This window comes from Carassius gibelio, chromosome B8 (genome assembly GCF_023724105.1).
Source record: "Carassius gibelio isolate Cgi1373 ecotype wild population from Czech Republic chromosome B8, carGib1.2-hapl.c, whole genome shotgun sequence".
NCBI classification, from domain to species: domain Eukaryota; kingdom Metazoa; phylum Chordata; class Actinopteri; order Cypriniformes; family Cyprinidae; genus Carassius; species Carassius gibelio.
The window spans coordinates 4,088,175-4,114,491 of record NC_068403.1 but is presented as its reverse complement, the minus strand read 5'-3'; the positions used below and the strand labels follow the sequence as shown (position 1 = coordinate 4,114,491).

Sequence of the window (26,317 nt, the reverse complement as noted above, 5' to 3'; positions counted from 1 at the left end):
TGAGAAAGAACATTGAACTAAACAACTTAAAAGGACTGTAAAATATACATAATGTACTGATGCATTATCCCTCATTAACAAAACTAGCATTTGACGTTCACATATGAGAAAACCACTGTACTATTTTTCATGACTTGTGATGCTTGTATAGTATACTTATATACCAACATACCATCGCGCACATACAGTATTCGTCTCAAATACACTAATTCTATTGGCCTTAAACAAACAGTGTGTGTGGACACAGTCAAATTTCACATATTTCAGTTAAAGACTTTTGGCTCATTATGTGAAGTGAGTAGTGAAACACTGTGAACGGAGCTGATAAGATGTTGAAGATATAGGGGAAGGGTTTTGAACTAGTCGCAACAATACTCCTATAAAAATAACCCTTCCCAGATGATTTGGTTTATGCTTCTGCTTTTTCTGAGCATTGCCATAAATCAAAAACAGCCCTTCTGAGATGCCACAATGTGTTTACACTCTTAAAAATAAAGGTGCTTTAAAAGGTTCTTCACAGCGATGCCATATAAGAACCATTTTCTTTAAAGAAGCATCTCTTTCTTACCTTTGTATAATCTGAAGAACCTTCTTTCGCCACAAAGAAGCTTTTGTGAAACAGAAATGTTTCTTCAGATGTTAAAGGTTCTTTATGGAACCATTTAGACAAAAAGATTCTTCTATGGCATCGTGAAGCACATTTATTTTTAAGAGTGTAGAATATTAGTGTTGTTTGCTAAGATAAGCATCATGATTACTTTTGCCCAAAATCAGGGCTGTGGGTTTGAACAATCCCTTGAGTAATAACTTCAGGGAGTAATTGGCCCAGCATCTCTTGTGCAGCACACATAAATGACTCCTCAAATAGTGTGGACTACTGAGAAGTATGTTATATTTCCAGACTTAGTTGTGATTTTCAGACAATAAAGTAGGCTAACAATAAAATAAAACAGCAGGGACATATCTATCGACCGCAATATCAAAGAGACTTACAGATGGACTCTTTTAACTAAGTAATCACCTAAAGAAAAACCAGAGGACCTTAGCAACCACAGGATTTCTAAGCAACTCATATTGCCCCTTTGGGGCAATGCATTCTGGAATTGTCTTGGTGAGAAAAAAAAATTGGTTTAAATATGGTACTAAAACTAAACTACAGCTTTTTAGGTGCAACAGTCTTTGTGATCATCTAAAGACAAAGAAAGTTAAATTATTAGTACTATATACAGTTGTACTGTAAAATAAAAAAGAGTTTTTAATTATAATATAATTATTTTTATTCAAAATAAAGTTTTTGTTATTTAGATTATAAAAGTAATAGTAAAGGAATGAAACAAACAAATTAATTAATAAAAAGTAAAAAGTATATTTATTATTATTATTTTATTATTATTATTAACAATAATATTTTACAAAATAATAGTAAATTGCCAATATTCATATTTATGGACATTTTAATTTCTTTACTTTTAAACATCGAACCATAGAGCTTTTATTTTGGCATAAGACCAAGATTTTTGCTAAAAACTAATTTACTATTCTCATTACATATTTAGGAAGATGGTTAGTGTCTCAAAAAAAAAAAATCCATATAAACTTGGAAAACTCTCATTAAAATTATAATTGGATATAGTCATAACTGTAACTGTAATCTCGCAGGATGAATGTTTCCGGAACATCCCCATCATCTCATTCCTTGTCTTCTTTAACTGGCACACATGCAGAAGCCAAAACATTAAAAGTAAACACAGTTCTTATTTCTGTTCTCATCACGTTTCTCATACTTGATCGATACAACATGACACATTTCCATTAAACTGTTAATAGCCCATCAGTCACTAGGGGAATGTGTCCAGTGCTGGAATGTCATAGCAACCACCATAACATTCTCACATTCTCATGGTGGGTTGTTTCGGAAGCTCAATCAGAACGATTCCCAAAACACTTATAATGCAGTATGTTTTATTGGATATTTCCATATTGGAATCACATGTTTTTTTTTTTTTTGTTGTTGTTTTTTTTTATCTGAGAAACAAACACAATAACAGAAGTGCCACTTGTTATAAGGCATTTAAGCAACATAAGTTGTTAATTTTTAGGCCATCATCACATATTCATTGCTATGGTCAAGTATCAGTACCACATGGAAATTTGTGCAGTTCCCAAAGAACACAAATTATGGGAAGGGTGATGGTTGGTCCCACGGTGAAACACATGGAAAACTCTCTCTGACATTCATGTGGAATCTTTTTTTTAAACGGAAAATAAGAAGACCATGCAGGAATATCAGAAAGATACAATTACGATTGTTTCCCAGTTCAATATACAGTTTCTGTGCATCGTCACAATCAAGCTTCAGGTGAAATGGACTTCTGAATCATACTCAAACATCAACTACAGTGCAATTTCTGAGCATTAAACAAACAAGATATGAACAGGTGAACAACAGTCAAAAATATAATATTAATTTCTTTTTATATATATTTAGAAACACTCATTAGACATGTTAAAACTGCTGTTGATAAAAAAAAATGCTGGTATATTATCACAAACCCATGCAGAATGATGATGCCCACCATAATTTCCAAACAAACGTCCTGGACATCCTCCTTTTAAAGGAATAGTTCACTCAAAAATCATATTTCCGTCATTATTTGTTCACACTCATGTCATTCCAAACCTAAAAACATAAAACAATAAGAGGTCATAGCAACCGAGTTTGTTTTTCCTCCTCAAGTATAAGCTGCATATTCTCCTATATCATACTTTATATTATCGGGCATAAATGCCTGGTGTATCAAAACACAAATTCAAACCTACTTTATATATCTATACTTTATATTTGAAAAAAAAAAGATTTCTCCTACTCTTATTTCTTATCTCATTCTTTACAGGGTTAAAGTTAATGCCCTTCCATCTATCGAAGCTGCGAAATCTTATTTGCATTTCAGTTCACCGACTGTCATTCCACGGGTTTGGAAAGACACGAGACTGAGTAAATAAAGACAGAGTTTTCATGCAAAGCTGAACCATGCTTCCTTTATTAAGTATCGTCAGTGTCGCAGCAGCTTTCCATGTTCCCATCGCTGATCGTTCAATCAAAAGCTCTCTTTTCTTCATCAGTTTGTGTTCTCCAGTCTGAGGCTCTGTCAAGTGGCATCACAGCCCACATGAGTGGAGTGATTTCCCCAGCATGCTCATTCACACGGCGTCCCCGTCCTCACACAGCGAGAGCTGATGGATTTTGATGACGGGAAGCGAGTTGTGCGTGGGCGGCTCGGGCGGTGGAGAATCCAATCTCACGCAGCAGCATGTCCTCAGCAGGTTCTTACCACACATCCCCGCCACTTTGGCTCCCACGCTCACCCCAGCACTGACCCCGGTCGTCCCCGCTGACGACGTCCTGGAAGGGGCTTGCCATTCCCGGCCGTCCCGGGAGGACGGGCTGCGGGACAGAACGATGGAGGAGGATGGGCTCAGGTGGGACGGGTTGTCACGGCTTGTCAGGCCGAGGATCTGGGACTGGCCGTGTCGGGGACTGTGGCTCTGGTAGAGAGCGTGGGACGGCGTAGATCTCGTGCGGAGGCAGCGGGCGCCCAACACGCTCAGGAAGGCTTTCTTAAACTCCTGACTGGAGCAGGGGTAGATGATGGGGTTGATGCAGCTGTTGAAGTAGCCCAGCCAAAACGTGATCTTGAAGACGGTGTCCGAGGGTCTGTATGTCGGGAAGATGGAACCTAGATGTAGAAAAAGACTGATTATTTGAGGATTTTAAAATTCGTCAGGGCAATCAGTGTAAGGAATTTTACTAGACCAGCATCATAAATTCTTCCATATTTTTATGGATCAAACTTTCAAACATAGAAAAATAATAATTAATGATTATTCAAATATTAATCACACTCAAACAAATTAATAATGTGTTTGTGTGTGTGTGTGTGGACACATATAATTGCAGCGTATTTTAAGTTAAATTGTGGTTTTTATATACACAATTTAACTTAATGTGTTCTGATTTTTAACATATTTTTAAATTCTATATTATGAATGCACTAATTAAAAAAAGTGTAACAAAAAGTTATTTTAACAATATTTTACAAATATTTAAATTAGTGCTGTCAAACAATGCATCACATCCCCCCAAAAATTGTGTTTATATGTGTGTGTACTGTGTATAAATATTGTGTATATGTATATATATATATATATATATATATATATAAACATACATGCATGCATTTATTTCATAAAAATGTTACGTTTATAAATTAAATATATTTATATATTATATAATATATATGAATATAAACATATACAGTAAATACACCAATAAAAATATGTGTTGTATGTGTGTGTCTTTATACATAATAAATACACTGTACACACAAATATTATATAAACAAAAAATTTTTATTTGGATGCGATTTATGTTTGACAGCACTAATTCAAATTAACTTTATATTTAAATATTTCTACATAAAGTGATTTAGATTAGAACACATCCACAAAAAAAAAACATATATAAAAAATAGAAAACTTTTTTTTAGCTAAATTGTGTAAAAATCTATAAAAATACAGTATAAAACAATATATAAAATGTATTTATTTTTCTAAATATATTGGTTGACCACTTCATCAGGTATTTTCTATGGAGCCCCTAAAGGAACATGGTAGAGAAAAAACCGAGGTGGGAAAAAATAGTTTTCATTCTTTCACAAAACTTTAGCGTTCTTTCACAACATTTTTGCATTCTCTCGCAAAACCAATTGAGTTCAGACAATCACTTCCTGTTTACTTTACAGCTTGCAGTGTACAGCAGTGTGCTCATACAGCTCCATACGTTCACAATGGAGCAGTTCATAAAGTTTTATTTTGAACTTGGACTAAAGTAGACCTATTAAGAAATACAGTCAGTGCTTGTTTAAAGGCACGGTTCTGGGTAAATGTTTTAAAACTGACATTGGAGGACCAAATTTGATTATAATTTCTGTTTATACTAAAAGCATTATTAATATTAAAAACATTATTAATAATGCTACTAAAGCAGAATGAACACAAAGTGCTAAACATTAAGCTTCTCCCCCACAGTAATGCTTAAGGTAGGCTAATGGATGAAGATGGTGATTTAAAAAGACCAAATCTGTTTAGCAAAAAATATATGCACAAGCAGATGAGCCCAGAATACGTGCGGAACGCACAGTTTCTCACCGTAGACAAAACATTGCTTAAAGGATTGACGCTTTGCTTTCCTTTCCTGTGCATAGTGTATATTTGTAGTAAAATATACAATTTGGGCTTTTTTGTCACTGTTATATTAAGCCAAGTTAAGTGCACTTTTCTATGGAAAAGAAATGCTTATTGTGCAATTCAGCTCATATTTTGGGCTCATCTGTTTGCATGTACACTGAAGCCTATTTTTAATACGTTCTATAGAATATTTGGTCTTTTCATCATCTTCTTTAAGAGTTTTATGAACCACTGCAAGCTCTAATGTAACCAGGAAGTGTTTGCAAAAAAAAAAGTACAAATATTTTTTCCTCCCACCCCAATTTTTTTTTTACACCACCATGTCCTTTTATGGTCTCCGTAATTTCCTCTCATACTGCACACACAAATAATTTTTACTTTTTTTATAAACAATTCATTTTAAAGTTAGTGAGATCACATTTGCAACCTATTTTACTTCTATAATCAGTCAGTAATGAAACTAAATATTTATCAATGTTTGAGAAAAATTGAAAATTGTGTGAATAATGTGCACTGGAGAATCATTCACAGTAAAATCTAAATGTTTCATTTGAAAACAAATAGGACTGGTATCAATATCAAATCAATAAACCGATTATAGCAAAAAATCTGTTTACATGAGATTATTGGAAATTTTATCCTGCAGTTCTGAAATCAGTTGTAAAATGACATGCACACAAAAAATAACCTCATAAAAGCAGATGAGTTTCATGCAAAATGAAAATAAAAGTTTCAGGTGTTTTTATTAAGATACACATAAAAATCAACAAGTCCAGGCTTTTGGGATTTCAAGATTTCATTCTCTCTGTGAAACGATTGAAGACTCATCTCTGTCATGCAGTGGGGATAATTAATGGGACCTGAAATTAATAGATAAGGAGCAGAAAATAAGAAAGGTTATGTCTGGAAAAAAGAAAAACGTGTGAATGCTTCTGAAAGCATTGTTCTCGCCGCTGCCTCGGTGTGACAGGACGGATAACTACGTCATGCATCACAATGCCGGCCAAGTCTTTTTATAGCATCTGATCTGATCTCACGCTGGCACGCTCCTCCGTTAATCATGTTTAATAGTTTTATTCAAATTGCCTTCATAAATCCGGCTCAATATGATCAGAGAAGGACCTTTCAGTGGAAGGGAATTGTTCAGTGTTATAAAGGACACAGGCACAGAAAGCCACATCGATATATTTAACAGTTCACACACCCACAGTTTTTTTTACGCTGGTAGTACCATTAAAATCATTCAAGTGTCCAGCAAAACCACCTGGCCTTGAGACGCAGCACCTGTCATCAGAACACAAAGCTGGGTTCGCCGTAACACACTTTAAGAGTGAGTCTAAAGCTAGGGGCTTTTACACTCAAAGATGAACAGTCTCTAAACGCCACACTTTTTTTATTTTTCATTCAAAAATGGGACCAATGAGGACCATTAACATTTTTGGCTTTGTGACATTATTTTAATTTCACATTTTGTACCACAAATTGTCATCATGACTGTAATACAAAACAGAAATATTTTACATATATCTGTTTTGTACGTTTAATTTCATTCATTAATTCATTCATTTATTCATTCAAAAAAATCCACATTTTAACTATACAGTTTCTCATCATAACACATTGTGACTATATACAATAATAATACAAAATATTATTATTTTTATTTATTTATATGTAAAATTATTTGTAATTTTACATATATATATATATATATATATATATATATATGTATGTATATGTGTGTATATATATATATATATATGTATATATATATATATATATATATATATATATATATATATATATATATATATATATATATATATAAATCACTTTCTTCATTTTTATTTTGGTGTGAAATATAACCTAGAAATTCCTTTTGTTTTAGACAATATTTTTAATGACAATTACACAGATTTTTACCAGAAATTGTTTTCATATTAATTACACATAGTATTGATCATATTAATTAATCCATTAGTAATTAATTACATAGTAACATAATAATAAAATTATTTAAAAATGTATTTGTCTGTCAAATTTATTTTTAATTTATTTTTAAAACAAATATTAAAAAAATATTTGTTTAAAATCAATTTATTTTGATTTTGGAGTTAACTATAACCTTGAAACAATTTATTTTGACATTATTTAAATTACAATGATTAAACACATTTTTAGCCAAAAAATTTAATCAAAGTAATCAATCATGACTAATGCCAAAATAATTATAACAATAGTTACATTCAATTTTCAGTACTGATATGAATGTACAATGTATTAATTTACATATTTGTTTGTATCAATTTCTTTACTTGCATCCTTGGAAATGCTTTATTTTTACATTATTTTCATGACAATTAAACACCAGCTATATAATAATAATGGTCCTAAATAAAGTTTATATTAATAGAAAATCACAATATTCTGGAATGATTTCTAATCTGGACATCCTCTTGACTAGTCTTCATTCATCCAGCTTCTGATGTTAATCTTCTAATGTATAAAGAGAGAGAACAATATAAAAATGGAAACATTAAATGACTCATGTTCCACTGTATCCCGAATGATGTGTGCAGAAATATAAATTGTGGATCCAATGCAATAATGCATTAAATTGAAAGAAGTCAAAATGAGAAAACAAAAGCAATTTCATCCAAGCCCATAATGATAATGACTGTGCATATGTATAACAGTGTCTTTGACTACCGGATCTTCTCTTAGTCATCATGAATGAGGGCCGCTGAGCATATCTGATGTCGTCATAAATTAGCCTACTGCAAACACAAAAAGACCTCTGACACAGTCCTATGATAAGCTTAGTACAAAAAGTGACCAGGATGTTCTCAGGAAACTGATATCAGCCCCAAAGGACCACCATATACATTTGGAACCACAAAAAAAGGACCTAATATTCAGATTATTCAGTGGTTTTTAACTGGTTTTTCAAAGGCCAATTTTTAAACTATTACCTCCAATCCTAAATATGTGATTTCATACCAATAGCTATCAGGGGCATCAGACTGGGGGGTAAAGGGTACCGAGTACCCAGGGCCCGAGGCAGGGGCAGGGGGCTTAGAAGTCAGTTTTCTATATATACATATACATGCACTAACATTTGTATAGCATTTATGTACAAATAAAAAAGTTCCTGTGCAAAACTAAACTTGTAGTTAGGCACTGGTTTGGTATAAAAAAAAAGTCATGTTCATGCTGTGCAGGGCCCCACCACCCCTCTTGAATCAATGTAAATGGTACGACCCGCTGAGCAGGTGCTTCTGCTGCGGACCTGCAGTGAATTAGTTAATGAGACAGAAGCTGGAGTTAGCCGTGATACGAACTAGGAAGACAGGGGAAGAGTCATGTCTTTCCTTAAGAAAAGCAAATCAGGGGCTCAAAAAAGAAAGGAAATTAAGATTAAAGAGAGAAAGGCAAATGAGGGCAAGCAGTTGCTCACTCAGTTTTGAAAAGAAAGGTGAGCTCCAAATACATCATCGAGCATTGACATTGTTTTAACATAAATATCTACTCTTGGAGTTCTGCCCAGAGTCAGAAGTTTACATGAAAACACTGTATATTTCCCTCAATTGTCGAAATCTAAAACACCCGCGAAAACACAGACCGTTAGCGCCTATTTTACCACATTGTTATGCAAATTAGCCCGCGCACGCTCTTATACATTAAGTTAAGTTTAATGCACATCTTAATGATTGAAAATGACTTATTTTAAAACGTAATTAACTTGTACTTAGCTTACACTTTTAAAAAGGTATTGTGACAATAAATTATATTTTAGCAACCATTTGAAGCCATATATTTCAGTTTCAGACCCTGCAGCAGCAGGCCCCTCATCATGGCCAGGTGAAAGCAGTGACAGTGAGGTGGACCATGAAACAAGGTGAGCTTTTAGCGGAATTGCCTGTTTTAACACTTAAGAGGAAATAAGCAAAATGGGTACATTGTTATTGTACACATTTAAACTTTAAAGGGATAGTTCACCCAAAAATGAAAATTCTGTCATCATTTACTCTCCCTCAAGTTGTTCCAAAGCTGTATGATTTCCTTTCTCCTGCTAAACACAAAAGAAGATATTTTAAAGAAGGTAAGTAATTAAACAGTTGCTGGTCCCCATTGACTTTTTTTCAGTTGCTGGTCCCCATAGTATTTTTTTCCTACTATGGAAGTCAATGTGGTCCATCAGTCGTTTGGTTACCGACTTTTTTCAAAATATCCCACCCATTGGTATCACTATGGTATTTAGTACAGGCAGGCCCGTCGCAACAAGGCAGGCAAACCAAGCAATTGCTTGGGGCCCCGAGCTGACCTGGGGCCCCAAGACAACGACTGGTTAAGAATAAAATGCAACGACACTGTGTGAGCGCCCCTTTGATCGTCAATGCAGTAACATGTAATGACACTGTTATCGGGATCCCCCTCAAGGGGGCCCCACTCAGTTGTCGCTGACAGCAGCAGGCCAACCAAGTCAAGTGATCTCTGCTTTTTTTTTTTCGAACGGAAGGAATATGGTTACTGTAATATGTTTTTTTTTTTTTAACGGGATAAGGAAAACGCAGATCAGAAATCGCAGACTGCAAGGAGTCAGCAGTGTTTTGATTTGAGGTCTCAGGCAAACATAAAGAGAACGTCGTGGCGTGTTTCGATTGCAAGAATCGCGGAATCCAGTCATAAAAACGGAATTTACAGTTTAACGCAGAATGACACGTAATTTGCCAAATTTTGAATGAATGAATTAAAAATAGGTCATTGCGCTTACATCAAACCACGATACGGACTAATATCTGTAAATATTAAGCAGGAACAGTCTGTTTAAATATGAATCCTGCATGTTCTGCGTATCTCTGTTAATGAAAGGAGCAGAAGCGCGTCTTCCTTGAAGACGCACTGAAGCGCGCGTGACGCTCGCGGTGATTTCAGTCTCGCGTCTGATGTCTCACTAAATAAGAATGTGAACGCATGAACAGCATCTACAGAACTGCTCTTAAAAAAAACTTTAGTTTGCTTAATTTTCAATAATTAAAAGATAAATTAATGTTTGGTGTTTAATGTGCATCTCAGAAAATGCTTTATTTAAAAACCCACCTGAATGGCATTTAAATGCACTTAATTCATCTGTCAACTTTATTGTCATTGTTCAAAGTACAAGTACAGACAGAGAAACAATTATTAATAATTAAATGTTTTTTTTTTATGTATGCATTGCATTCTATGCATTAAAAAAAAAATCTAAAAAAGGAAACTTAGTTTTTCATTTAACGCACCCCTGAGCTGGTAATAGTGACCTCTTTCAATATGCTAACAGTGAAATGGTAAAACGTACTTGACAGGTAATTTCAGATTTTTGTTTCAATAATTTCCCAGCTACACCATCAACTTCATCCTCAACATCAACAGATGCATCCACAAGCTCTATAATTATAGCTGATATCCTGCACAGCCCAGAGTTTAAACTAAGTATGTGCTGTCATATTATTAGAAAAAAAAAAAAAACAGTGCAAATCACTATTGAATTCCCACCAAACTATTTTTTCAAGCAGTATTTGCACTGTAAACTTTTTTTAATTTATATAAGGTGCGGGTGAACTTAAACTGTATGGCTATAATGTTGTTCCTGTAGGCTTTGCGTGTGTGTGTGTGTGTGTGGGGGGGGGGGGGGGGGGGGGTTGTTGTCGGGGGGCCTCTGTGTCCATTTTGCTTGGGGCCCCCAAATTCCTTCAAACGGCCCTGAGTACGGGGGCCCAACAAGATGGTTTGTACCCAGGGCCCAAAATTGGGTGCTATGCCCCTGATAGCTATTATTTCTCACTGTTTTTATTATTATTATTATTAGATCGCTAAAAACTATGATTATCACTCCTGTAAGTCTAGAAAAGAGTTATTAAAGTTCACTAAAACTAAAACCATAAAAAAGCTATTTTTGTTTCTTGAAATCAAATAAATGCTAAATAAAGGAAAATATAAAAGCATCTGAGTTTATGATCATACACCCTCAAGTATGCTAAATATGAAATATATAATAAAAAAATCTTAAAAAAAGTCATTTTCTATCATGTTATCATATACTAACATCTTGTTAATATTTTGATAATTTTTATTTTCATTATAAGTTTTTGTGTTTTTGACGAGTGCTTTTGTCATTTTTATTCACTTTTGTTTTAACGTCTGTACATTTAAGTTTAAGTTTATTTACCTTATTTACTTTATTTTAGTACTTAGAATTTGCAAAAATTTGATGTTAATGTAAAATTTATTTCAATTCATGAAATGAGTTAATGATAAGCATAAAATAAACTTGAAAATAAAATAAGCAATTTTATGAAATAAAAAAGGGCCAATATTCCTATAACACGTACTTAAAAATAATTTTAGTATTTTAAAACTGCACAACTTTGGCATTACTTTAGTTAAATCCATCAAATAATGTGACTTACTTTAGCAGCCTGTTCATTTTATCGGTGTAAGGCAAAGGGACACAGATTCTTAATGTTTGAGAAGCTCTCTAAAACTAAAAACATTTGTCTGAGCTTTTCTTAATAATGCCAAGCCTGCTGCACTTTAATATTAGCTCTAATGTAATATTACCCACAGCAGATACTGATGCCCATTGTTTATTAAAGCCTTATGGATCCCTACTGCATTTTACTCTATTTACTCATCCAGTCTGCAAACGCTTCCAGAAATACAGGATGACTGAGCTCGTTTTCAATTTCATTTCTTTCAGCCTGAGCTGTTTGGTACCTCCTTCCTCATTTCCCATGGTTCCTTGTCTGAGTAAATGATCAGAGAAAAGAGAGAGTTTATGCCACGTGAGAATTTCAGACATGAATTCAATGCTAAAAGGGCTCGTGTATACATTCAAGTATGACTGTGTTCTCCTTCAAATACATGCTGTGGTTCAGTCATGCAGTTCATGCCTGCTTGACGCAGGTTTGCCTGGAAGCTCATGACACACAGGGCTCACATCTCATGAAATATAAGAGAATCGGCTTTAGGTGACAACAAATGTCCTAAACCGCTACTGGCCCACCAAAACTAACACATTCAGACATAAACTTCACTAAATTCATAGTAAGAACAATTTCTGCCAGACTACCAAAGCAGCAGTTAATGTAAAAAGAAAATGTATATTTAGTCATAAGTATATTTTATCAGAAGTGACTTACAATTGAGGACAATAGAAGCAATCAAAATCAACAAAAGAGCAATAGGCCTAATATGCATGTGCTATGCTTTCTTTGTAATTCATTGTAGAACTCATTGATTGATTTTTTTTTTTTTTCAGTGCTTCGGAATATTTATTTATTTAAACGTATTTGCAGTGTAAAAACTGATGTTACTATTTAACAAGAAATTTGACAAGAAAATACTATTTCTACAAAACAATGTCGTGTTTAATTCCTTACCATTTCTTTGTAATTTATTGTAAAAAATCGTATTTGACATTTCTGGGTGAAAATTGTTTCTACATCATTTTTTTTGTATTTATTTATTTACTTAAATTGAACTGTAAACATTTTTTTTTTTTTTTACAAGACATTGTACTAGAAAACACTATTTTTATTTTAAAATGTCATTCTACGTGTTACTTGCCATTTCTTTGTCATTTATTGGAAAACTAGTAATTTCTGTAAATTGTTTCAACACCAAATTTGTTTTCAGTGATGCATAAAAAATACACTATTTTGTCACAATCATTTAAAATTAAACCTAATTTAATTATTTTAAATACTTTAAATGCTACAAGTGAATTTAGGCATCAAAACATAATATTGTGAAATATACAAAAATAGTACTACTTTTGATTTTTAATATAAATTGATTTTATTTTGATAAAGATTGCATTTAAATCTTTTTAAACTCATTATTAAACTACGGTTTTAAAAGATTACGGTAAAAAAATTATAAAATAGAGGAAGCCATAAAAATATAGAGAAATAATAATAATAAATGAATCATTTAAAATTATTTTAAAATAATGAAACAATATGGTGCATATGTATTGTGAAGAACATAATAAAAGATTGTAAAAAATTCAAATAAAATGTGAGTATTCGCCCTAAAAAAAAAAGCCACGTTGCTACAATATGTGGTTTCTAGGGGTTTCTCTCTGCTGGTTGCTTAAATATGTGTTTAATTGTCATGTCATTGCTGTTGGTTGCTTATAAAGACCCTTAAACCTTCGAAACAATCTCTAACACGATAATTATACGCTTATTCGTTAACCATGGTGATTTTTCTTGTAAGGATCGCATCTAAAGAACTGTTTTCTTCTGGCTTTCTTTTGGCTGCATGTGGCTTTGTTCCGTGTGTGTTTCATTAGGTTCACTGTGTTTCTGCAGTACTATGATATTTACTATGAATTTATATTATTATACTTTAATGCAGAGGATGTTCCCAAGAGTCAACCAAGCAGTAAAGTGATTCTCCCTTTACTGCTGCTACTGTACTGAAAGCATCGAGGGAAGATTTAAAAGGATGAATGTCTGTCCGAAGGGCAAAATCTTTATCCTAATAACCATATTTGTTAGCAAAATCCCCTCGATATTATAACAGAACAGCATTTATATGAGGTCGTCCAGCTCCAGATGAAAATAGCATTACTAGGAAAACTATTAACCAGTTTTTTTTAATTATCACAAACTAAATGGAGACTTCATAATGAGTGAAGGGTCTCTCAGCTTTACAGTTAGATGTCATACATGCAAAAAATAGATTTGGATCGCCCGGCGTAACATTAAACGAACAACTTTCCTATTGAAAGCAGTGTTTTAGATTTCACTGTGTGCTGTGTTTTGTCTCAAACTGAGTCATACTGATAAGGTCACTGAATCCCCTGAGCTTTATTAAACACTCTATTATATGCAATTTAATGCCTGTTAATTAGCAAGTGACTCAATATCGTGCAAATCGTGTTTCGTGTTTCTCATTTTCATGTCATTTTGAGTAAACAGGCTCCCCAGGTTTTACCGCAGATTCATAAGACTGTGCTATTTGTTTGCACTGGCTTACCAAAAATACAGTTTACTGGATTCTTTCTCTTTTTGAAACCGAATAGACTCTATTATGTGGTTTGACTCGGACTGACCTTGAACCGAAAGGTCTCACTAGAGCCCTACTGCAGGGGTGGGAAATATAATAACAGCTAAAATTCATATCTGGGGAACCCGAGAAGCTCTGCTGTGCATTAAGGGAATTACAGATTGTTCTGATTCTCTGTGAAATTCATTTCTGAAGCCAAACATATTGCGTAAACACCCGTGACCCTGTTTTCTGAGAGAGCGCTCTAAACGAAGGTTTAAACAAACATCCTTTAAACCATTGGCACAACAAACACTTCTGCTGCACTACAAGATTTGCCTAACCACAAGAGAGTTGATTCTTTCGACCTGTTTACATGCTAAACTCGCTAAAACACTAACAGCCGAGGCCTGCGTGGAGTCCAATATTTTACCAATCTTCTTGATTCTCCACATGGCAGCATTTTACCCACTTGAGGTTATTATTTTTCCATTTACTATCATTTGGGAAAATGTGCATGTCTGTTAACCGATTTCTGTCAGACCAGATATTTCACACAATGCAAAGAGCATTTCATCTCAAAGTCAACTAGAACTCTTTAAATGATTTTCAGTCTTCTAATCATTTAAACCACATTGACCACTGACAAAGTCCTTTTTTAAGGTAAGCAGGTTCACTTGGTGGAAATGTAGTACTCAGTACAATTCCTACTGATCTGAATGGGGAAAGGTCGACATCGCCTTAACTTTGCCAAGTTTACACTTGCAAAATCATGAAAACAGTCAGATATGGCATCATTTTTGTTTTGTAGCTTGCAGTAAATCACACTAAATCACTTTTTTCCTGTTAATCCAAGATAATTCAAACACGTTATAGAAAGAAAAAAAAACAATCAGTGCTTTTGACAAACAGGTGAATGGCTCATCTAGGGGTCATAACTGTCTATTAAATATGTAAAAAAAAATTACTCTTCATCGTGTTACCAATGTTAAAAAAATGTTTAAAGGGGTCACATGACTTTACTAAAGAGTACGTTATTTTATGCATTTGGTGTAATGCTATGTGTTTACATGGTTTAAGGTAAAAAATTTAAATGTGGCATTTTATGAAGGCGTGCATGAGGCTTAACTTTTAGAAAGAATATCTCTTTGGGTTTCAGACTTTAATCTTTGTGACTTTATGGATCTTATACTGTATATGCACGAAACGTTTGTAACACTCCAAAGACAAAGGAAATTTGATGTGACACTGAATTTTCATGACCAAAAAAAAAGTTAAAAAGATAAGTCTTTTTCAAATAAATAAATCTGAGAATGAACCAAAAATGAAAGGCGCAACTCTTTTCTTACATCCACCGGTTTTCTCTTAATATATTTTTTCTATTTGTGTGCCTGTTGTGTCAAATATATTAAATAATTACTAATGCATTTTTTGGCTTAGATTTGGCAGACAAAGGTATCTTCAATTTCACAATCTGGTATTTGCTTATAATCAAATGTAAAAAGTGAGTCACTTGCCGATCGGAAGAACCAGGAAAAACGGAAGCCAACAAAGGACGAAGCATCCAACCACAATGCCCAGGGTCTTAGCGGCCTTCTTCTCTCGGGAGAACTTGAGCAGACGCAACGCGAAGTGTGTCCGGTTGCGCAAGGCCTCGTCTTCAGACACCGTCGTGTTCCCACGGTGTATCCGCAAAGTTACAGCCTCGGTGGTATGATCTGACTTTTCCGTTTTCTGTCCGCTAATCAGACCTCGGGTCTCCCTCCTCGCAACCACGTACACGCGGCAATACATTGACAGAATCACCACTAGAGGGAGATAGAAGGACCCTAACGCAGAGAAAATGGCATAGCCGGGTTCTTCGGTTATCTTGCATATGGATTCATCCTCCGGTGCCGGTTCCTTCCATCCAAAAAGAGGTCCGATTGAGATGGTAATAGACAGAGCCCACAAAACAACGAGGGCAAGCAATGCCCGTCGCTCCGTTACGATGGATGGATATTGCAGAGGATAACTAACGCCGATAAATCGGTCCACTGAAATCACACATAAGCTCATGATTGACGCAGTACAGCACAAGACGTCCATTGCCGCCCAAACGTCACAAAACGGGCGTCCGAAAATCCAACGACCCAACATTTCAAAGACCGTAGAAAATGGAAGAACCGTAGAGCTCAGCAAAAGGTCCGCAACCGCCAAGTTCACAATAAAGTAATGAGTAACTGTGCGTAGATTGCGATGGCAAGCCACCGAGAGGATGACCAGGATGTTGCCCAGAACGCCAAAAATGATGAAGATCGCCAACACCATTCCCAGAACAACAGCCTTCATGACGTTCAGCTCCGGGATGAGAACCTGGCTGCAGTTGGTACAGTTTTCAAGGAACGACTCCGGGGTCATGTTGCCTTTGAGGGGAATCATCTGTTAAAGATGTCCAGGCATTTAATAAAGGTATGATAATGGGGAGTCAGTTCAATTTGCACCTTAATATTGGACTCTCTCCAAGAAAACAATGAAAACGGCACTACTGCATTGGCAGTGGTACAAGAACATCGGGGCATTTCCAGCATTGCAATGAGGGAACGTGATGAAATTTAACCTGTTGTGTCTCACTTCTCCTAGATGAGCTTTTAGTGATGTATGTTTTTGGAAAATAGCTGTGGGTGAAGGAATAAACAAGAGGAACTAAACATATTATGCTACGGAGAATGTCAGATTCTTTTATCATAAAGTCATAAATTCAAGAGTTGTTTTGACATGTTCATAACCATGTGCAGCTGCAACATCATACAGAACAATGAGAATGACACAAAGGCCTTGTTGCAATCTGTGTGATCTATTAAGGTACTAAAGAGGTTTGTCTGTAGTTTCCAGGCATTAGGTTTGATGCATGAGCAATCTGTTTTAGATATGCATCAATGCATTGACATGCGAAGATGTCAAAGTGTTCTTCATCTCTCTTTTCACATTCATAAAGCACTGTTAATGTGTTTGTGCACTTTTCAAAACAAGAGCTTCCCGTCTTTTTTGTGTGCATCTGCAGTGGTTGGAAACAGTCCACATGGTGCTGACGGTCACTCCAGTATCAGATTTGCACTGAAAGTCTGCATGGCGTTGGCTGATGTCACTGAGGTTGTACCGAGGGTAATAAGGACAAAGCTAAAAGCACTTTGGCATATGCGGAGGAGATATTTTTGGCTGAAGAGCAGTTCTCAGTGCGTCTAAAAATTTTTAGGCGAACAGCTTCAATCAGGAGAGATCTGGTCGTAAAGCAGCCATGCTGGTTTGGTTTGAAGACTGATGAACCCTGAAAACAGACAGAGAAAATGAAGCTTTATCAGTGAAGTGGATTCATTTATCAGACAGGCAACTTTTAAACCAACGCTCATGCATTATAATGAAGTGTGCAATCGTTTGGCATAAAATTATGAGCCAGTTCCAGTGGATAATGATATATAGATTCATTAATTCAAGATTTCTCTCCATGAGGGATCCTCAACAAAACAAATGCTTTTATTTATATATATTTCTCCCGAAGTGATTCATTCGACATGTCAAACACAAAAGCAAATGGGACAACAAAAATGAACCGTTGCTGTCTAATGCACACAACTATAATTTTCAAAGTTTTCCACTAAATAGATATTAAAATTCTACATTCTAAGAAAAATAATATTGAAAAAGTCTTAAATTATAATGGTTAATTAGTGATTATTTAACCATACTCTAACATGCACAACTTTATTAAAGCTGCAAAGACATCTTGTCTTAAAGGTACAGTAACCTAAATCTGGGAGAGACTGGAAAATGGTCATGAAAATTCACATATTAAAGACATGTATTTTTGTAGGCCAACCCAGTTTGTTCCAACACAAAAAGGGGTAAAAATAATTCTAATTGTTTTAATTATGCAGAAAATCAGATATGTGACAAGTTTATGACTTTTACACATTTTGGTAATCAAGATGATCTTCACTTTCACATTTTGAGACTAATGCGCAAACTATAAATGGGGTATTACTGATGTATTTTGTTTTGTAGAAACTGTGAAAATATCTGAACTTGTGTTCACCTCAAATCTTGCTTCAGGCATTAAACAAAAAAAAAAAACATGCTGACTTAATTGAAAGCCAAACATTAACAGCACCTTGAGAACTTGATATATGACGTGTCATATCACAGATTATTCTGAAAATGTGACAAAATGATGCATAAATAGAAAATAAAATGATTGCACATACATTTGTGCACATTATTTTCATTTGCTGGTATAAAAAAAGCAGAGAGAGTGAAAAGAGAGTAAAACAACCCAAAATAGTCTATAGCAGCCATTTGAAATACCCTAGTTACCAGACAGAAGCACCTTAGCAACTGCAAAGCAGCATCCAGCATAGTTACGCTCTGTCAAGCACTCTTATTTTCTTCAGAACATGTAAAACCCGAGTTCCAGATTGTTTCTGAGCGAAGGAAACCACAGATGCAGAAAACAACCTTTCACAGGGGTTTTAACGAGATTGTGTCCTGTGAGACTCCGGCCGGTTCTGAACGAAGCCAAACAGCAAAGATTTCTTTTTTTTTGGTAACTCACAGTCGTGAAAAATGCACCCACTGGGCAAAAACACAAGGCTGCTTCAAAAAAAAAAAAAATCTGAGAATGTTTTTAATTTTTGGCATTTTCATGCTCTCTAATTTCCACTTTAATCAAGCCAATCGTTGCTGCTTGCCATAAGACACAGAAGAAAGCTTAGTAAGTTAAGAAATCAAATTTAATAGCATTCAAATATTGCATGATTTCAGGCAAATCCCTCAGGTGCACAACAAAATCCCATTTTTTCCTGTGCTTACTGACAGTGATGTATTGGTTTGTTTCTTTTGTGAGATTTCTGGCTTCCTGACCTTTAGAAATTAAAATCTTTTGTTCTGTTCTGTCGTTTTTCTACCTTAACCAATGTTCTGCCAAAAGACATGAGCAGAATCAGACAGACAGGATAATTAATCTTTTTTGCCGTCTGTTGCTTCTCTGTTTATAATGATGTCAGAATAAATTCAACTGTGCAAGACTGTGACAGTGTGTCTGCCCACATACAGGAAACCACTTGATCATAAACCATACGATTAATTTTCACCTGAAAAAAAAAAAGATTTTTTTTTCATTACTCTATTATTTTTCTAGATTGGCACTAATTACTTCTAATGAGATCGCCTACCATCCGTTTGTGACTCTATCAATTAACACTGAGATGAGAAATGCATGCAAGCTTAACACTCCTACTCCAACGCTCTCACGTTTCTGACATTAGTAGAAATATTGATCTGATTTCCAGCTTAATGAGGCACAGAGGTGACTCTCGCTGCTGGCTGGACACTACGGAGGTGTTAGGAAACAAAATTACTTCAGCTTCACTCAACCAGCATCTGTGCTTTAGAAAGCACAAGCTTTTAGCCTGGTGCTGACACACACTCTCAAAAATAAGTGTTTCCCACCATTTAGAATAACCATTTTGGGTTTCTTAAAGAATCTTATAATGACCAGTTCTAAAATGAACCTTTTGTGCAATGCAATGTTCCTCGTTAATACCAAAAACTGTTATTTTTGGATTAAGAAAAATGCATGTGCACATGTGGTCAGGGTTTGGCTTGTGCAACACTTGACTCTTTTTTTTTTTCTTTTTAACACAAAGTATTTGTATTCTAGCATTTATCAAAGCATTGCACTTCAAAACAAACCTTTTAAACATTCTCTTTCTTTTTTAAAACATGATTAGCAATTTTACATTTATTACCCACAACAAAGGCAATGTTTGGGGAACTGGTTTATTCCCTTGAATTTATCAATTAAAAAATAACCAGCATTAAAGTCAACCAAAAAAACTACATTTACTCAAATGCTGAAAAGTTTGGGGTCAGTGCTAGCATTTTTTAAATCAATCAATACTTGTATTTAGTAAGGATGAAATACCTTGATCAAAAGATACAATAATGTTAGAAGAGATTCATATTTTAAATAAATGCTGTTCTTTTAAACCTTATATTCATCAGAGATTTCTGAGAAAAAAAAGTATCGCCATTTCCACAAAAAATATGAAGCAGCTCAACTGTTTTTAACACTGATAATATTCAGAAATGTTCCTTGGGCAGCAAATCAGCATATTATCATGATTTCTGAAGGATCATGTGACAGTGAAGACTGGAGTAATGATGCTGAAAATACAGTTTTGATCACAGAAATATGTTACATTTTACAATATATTCAAATAGAAAACAGTTGTTTGAAACTGTTATAATATTTCACAATATTTTCCATCAAATAAATGCAGGCTTGGTGAACATCAGATACTTTTGAATGGTAGTGTATAAAATGTACTGGATCTTATCAGTCAAGAGAGCAATATTAGAAATGCATGGTTTATATTACTTCCGGACTATTTGTCATGGTGCACATTTTGGCACATCTCTATATTCAGAAAGTCATATGCTTTGCATTAATATCTGGATTTCACTTGTCTGTGGATGTTATTCTCAAAAATGAATGATTAATATTATTTTCCCAACACACCTGGAGAAACTAAAGTCTTATGACAGTCGGAAAAAGTTATTGCATTTTGATGAAAGACTATATATATATATATAAACAAACATGCACTGATGAACCATGAATAATATGGCCATGGATGTTAAATTTTGGTCAATTTTGATTTCACATTACCTTTAAAAAATAGTTTTTTTTATCACAAATCCCCTGTCGCATTATCTCCCTTCTGATGTTTTGTGAGCATCATTCATTTCCTTCGTCTTCTGTCTGAACGCAACTGCTATTGTATTTCTTCACACAGGCCAAAGAAACTGAATCCCGTCCAAGGTTTGTGAGGCTCAGCGTGATAATACTAGTGCTAGTATGGAGACAGACAGTTCAGTGTGCATTCAGTGCTCTCTCTTTCTCTGCTCTCCCCATCATGATATCAACCAGCGTCTGACCTTTGGGCCTCACCGGCGCATCGAGTGGAACTCCATGCTGATACGCCAGCTGTTCAGAGCCTCAGCTGGCTCGCTCTGAGCTGCTATGATGCATTGCACACCAGCCCTCCTGCCTGCGCTACACCGTCTGCCCACTGTTGATGACAGTAAGATCAACAGTGAGATGTGCTGCTCTCTCCTGAGCTGCTATCAATGCTCATCATCTTCAGTTTAGTTGAGTTATAAATATCATAGGACTAGTTCACCCAAAAATGTAACTTTTTTTTTTTTTATCTCACCCTCAGACATTTAAAGATGTAGAGGAGTTTGTTTCTTCATCAGATTTGGAGAAATGTAGCATTCTGTCACTTGCTCATCAATGGATGCTCTGCAGTGAATGGGTGCCGTCAAAATGACAGTCCAAACAGCTGATAAAAACATCAAAAGTAAAACACATCCCTCCAGTCCATCACTTAACGTCTAGTGAAGTGAAAAGATGTGTGTCTGTAATAATCAAATCCATGTTTTTATTGTCAATCCACTGCTTCTGGCTAAAATATAGATCCAAAATCCATAATATTGTGTTTTCCCCATTGAAAAAAGTAATCCTGTCTGAATCAGGAGAGAAATCTACACAGATCAAACAAGTGAAAAGAATCCAAAACAGCTCTAAAGAAATATGTAGGTGGGTTTTGATGTGACAAACAACAAGAGATGGACTTTTTTTTACTAGAGGAAACGTTATTATGGATTATGGATTTTTGCCAAAGGCTATAGTTTAAAATTAAAACACTTTAAAGATGGATTTGTTTCTTACAAACATGCAGTTTTTTTGTTTCACAAGATGTTAACTGCTGGACTGGAGTGGTGTGGATTACTTGTGGATTATTGAAATGTTTTTATCAGCTGTTTGGACTCTCATTCTGACGGCACTCATTCACTGCAGAGCATCCATTTTGCAAAGCTACATTTCTCCAAATCTATTCTGATGAAGAATCAAACACATATACATCTCAGATGGCCTGAGGGTGAGTGTAAAATTTAAGGAAATTTTTATTTTGTTGTGAACTATTCCTTTAAGGAGCGGTGCTCAATCAGATTGACTACACTCGCCTATGGTGAGGGACACAACTGAAGCATTTGTTGTTTTAGTCCTTGAGCACACAATAAATTAAACTGACAGCCAGATGATTTTCACTAACATCAGAAAGAGACCTTGAGCTTTGCCAGACTGGCACCCATATGGTCGTGCACATGAAACGATTCACCAAAACAGCTCAGCGAACAGAAGCAAGCAGTCTTGTGAGAGATATATCTACTTAATATTAGATATTTATATTTAATCATGGGAGAAAGAGCTTTTTCATTCAAAGTCCCCAACTTATGGAATGCACTTCCTTTTAACATCAGAAATGCACCAATCCTGGATCACTTTAAAAAGCTGATTAAGACACATTTATTTATTTATTTTTGTTTCTGTTTTACTGTAGCGCTTTGGTTTATTAAAAAAAAAACCATTACAAATAAAATACTGTATTATTATTAACCATAAGCCTATATAATACTCTCATAGCAAAAGTGCACACAAAAACTCTGTGATACTACTATATTATCATTTAAAAATATACTGTAAAAAGTGGTAACCTGCAACTATTTTTACCAGCTTCAGTCCATAATTGTTTTTATTAAATTGATGAATTTAGTTTGATTCATTGATGCTAAATCATTTTTAATTTTTTAAACGTGTATGCATTTTTTTCTACAAAACATTTTTATTTAAAAAATATATTTTATGTATCATTTTATCATTCTTGTTTTATTTAAATGTTTGTATTTTATTTTGAAAGTTTTAGCAGTTTATGGAACCATGTAGTACGTAGTATTACAAGTAAATATTTCAGTCTTTCTACTTCAAAATATAATGTTTAATACATTGTATTATTTGTGAAAGTGATTAACAATGTGTGACGGATGTTTCAAAGTAAATCGTACTTAATCCTACTTTTTCAGTGTGCATCAAATATCACATTGCAAACCTCGTTGGTTCTTGTTCAGACACAAGACAAAAATACATTTTTCTCACACAAAGCAGTCATATGACTTATTCAAAAGATATGAATTATAGCAGAGTTCTTTTGCTATCGTTTGGTTACTTTTATTATAATTTTTAAAGGAATTTTTTGAGGATTAGTCAGTATTTCTTTTAGACTGATCAATTCCTTAAGGACTTCAGAGGAGTCTCTATTATTCATTAAGAGATTGTGGAGAAATCGGGGCGGGCTGCGGGCGGTCCGACAGTCTCGCTCATCACCGAAACATTCGATCCGCTGGGTTTCAGCTCGGTGGTCCCTCCACAACCTCTAGGCCACACTCTCTCTGACTGAGATTAAATCACAATTATTGGTCTTCTTTGCCTAGTACTTATCACAGCCCTGCAGGGCCGCGCAATAACCGGAGCCACAGCGCTCTCCCTGTAATCGCCAGAGCCTCTGCTGAAATTAATGGATACGGTTGCATGCTTTTACATAAAGAGAGGTAAATATTTAGGCTTCACCACTGAAAGGTAATTCAAATTGAAGCTTCCTAATGTACAGGCTTCAAAAAGACAGAAATGAGTTCCGTTACTGGCTGCTCGTTGTGACTCAGTGTTTATGTAGCATCAAAGCATGAGACCTCTGCAGAGGGTGAAGGGGCACGCAGACAGTCCTCTGTCTCCCCTGACTGAAAGCTCAGGTCCACAGCTCTTCAGGAGAAACAGATGAGACATGCTGAGAGACCCACATTATTATATCCTCTCTGTCATGAGTGAAAGAAAGTGGAGTGATGGAATTTGAATTCGGTCGTAGTCTATGGAAATTTGGCTACTATATCTGAAATCATTAAAAAATGTGCATGTAAGAAATCTAATTACAACAGATAAGTTATAGAACTATCGATAGATAGATAGCACCTTAAATATTCATGTAAATCTTAATCTAAAATATTAATTCTGCTACAAAAAAAAAACATATCCTATAGTAAAACAAGATTTGCTATACTAAAATATGACACTTTAATGTAATGTAAAAATGTAATTATAATTTGCTAATAATAACTGTTTCCCCATTATTCCCCACAGCTTACTATCATAAATGAAAAGTCACAGCATTATTCTTATGCATATATGTATGTTATATCATCCAGTATATTATATCTTATTATATGTGTATGTGTGTCCTCCTTTTATGCACACCACCATAGTTCCAATTTTCTGATTCAACAGTTTGTTTTTGAGCAAAGGCAATCGAAAGAAAAAAAATCTCCATTATAATCAAACTATTTTTGCTCCAGTCAATACAAGACGACAAGGATAACCTTTTCATGTTGCCCATCATGCATAAATCATTGTGACAGCTGGGAGAGGATGCAGAAATCTCTGGAACACACAACTGATCAATGCATTACATCAGTATGCACCAAGACAGCCACTAGACACACGAACACATTTTAAAGACCATGAACTGAACGCAGCAGCACGTATGTGAAGTTATCAGAAGCGACCTGTAGACTCACTCCAGCGCGCATCACACGAAGTTTGCAAACGGAAAAACAATAGGCTATTTCTAATGTAGCCTACTATGCATAATGATTGCATGCTCATCGTAGTCTAGCAGTTGTGCGACTGACTGCACACTCACCTCAGCAGCGTGTCAGTGAACGCGAGAACGCGATCCGGAGGAGTTTGGGTAGATGGACGCGCAGCGCGTCTCCGGTTCATCGCTTCAGTTTCTCCTGTCATCGCTGTGGAAACGACAGAACTCAAGTTCAGCGAGTCAAATGCAGTTCTGTGTTTCCACACGCACATTTGAGCGGAAGGGTCCTCGGGACATCAGTATTTCTCAGAGGAGGTGACAGTGAGTGAGTCATGGCGCCCCGCGCTGCGCCGCCTTCTTTCCGCACTAACTTTGGTGCCGCCGCGCTCTGGGCTCACAGATGTGGACGTGGCCATTGGCCAGCGATGGTACATCACCTCAAAGAAGAGTGAATCAGCTGCTGACGCGTTTTCTGGTTAAAATAGCTTCTAACGTCTGGTGAAAATAGACATGAGATGGATGGGTGGTTACCCAAACTCCGCGATGTGAACTGAACTGTGATCCTAAACGAGAAACTTGCTAATGCTCGAGTCATATTTAACCCCAAAATCTAAAATAAATTATACTTCATTACAGTTCATGAAGATTTGGAGATGTGCTTAGTTCACACAAAAATGAAAACATAATCATCCTCAGACCATGCGAAATGTAGATGAGTTTGTGTCTTTATCAGAACAGATTTAAATAAATTAGTATTGCATCACTTGCTCATCAACAGATGCTTTGCAGTGAATGGGTGCCGTCAGAATGAGTGTCCAAACAGCTGATAAAAAAATCACAATTAATCCACATTTTGGACTGTTTTGGTTTTTAAACGGTGCTTGATCTGTGCATATTTCTCTCCGGATTCTGACCAGATCACATTTTTATTGGAGAAAGCAATATTATGGAAAAAGTATTTTAATTTTGGGGTGAACTATTTCTTTAAATTGTCCTTAAACTAGGCTTTTCTCTATGCAAAATATAGAGTGAATTATAACCCAGACACATTTTGCACATTTATTCACCCCTGTGTCATTCCAAACCATATGTCTTCATTTCTTCTGGGAACATAAAAGCACACATTTTGTAGACTGTCATTGTCCTGTCCATAAAACAAATGCTGAGTCATGCTGCCAAACTCACAAAATACCAAACAAATTTCAAACCTGGTCCATGACTGAAAAATCGATTTCCCTTTCCAGTAACTCAAACTCAAATCTGATTGGCACCTGTTCAAAACATTCAAATGGGTTGGACATCATGATGATCATTTGAGACATATACACAGTATGAGAATGTGAGGTGAAAACATAACTACATGGCTGTTATTACACTATAACATCAGGTTATACAGGAACTGATTGTATCTCTATCAAGAAAACATAAAAACAGATAATGAAACCAGGAAAAAACATACAAGTAACATTTGGTTCAGTCTGATGCCCATATAAGAATTATGTATCTGT

The 26,317-nt window shown here is 35.2% G+C and overlaps 1 protein-coding gene across 1 annotated transcript; it reads right to left on the bottom strand.

The window, feature by feature from the left end:
• Window positions 1-1,945: 1,945 nt before the first annotated feature.
• Window positions 1,946-25,283, bottom strand: LOC127964033 (alpha-1A adrenergic receptor). Its single transcript, XM_052564171.1, has 3 exons — window positions 24,915-25,283; window positions 15,801-17,590; window positions 1,946-3,737 (listed from the first exon to the last, which is right to left on the bottom strand). Exons 2-3 carry the CDS (start codon window positions 16,702-16,704, stop codon window positions 3,202-3,204), a joined length of 1,440 nt encoding a protein of 479 aa, XP_052420131.1. The 5' UTR covers window positions 16,705-17,590; window positions 24,915-25,283; the 3' UTR covers window positions 1,946-3,201.
• Window positions 25,284-26,317: the final 1,034 nt, after the last annotated feature.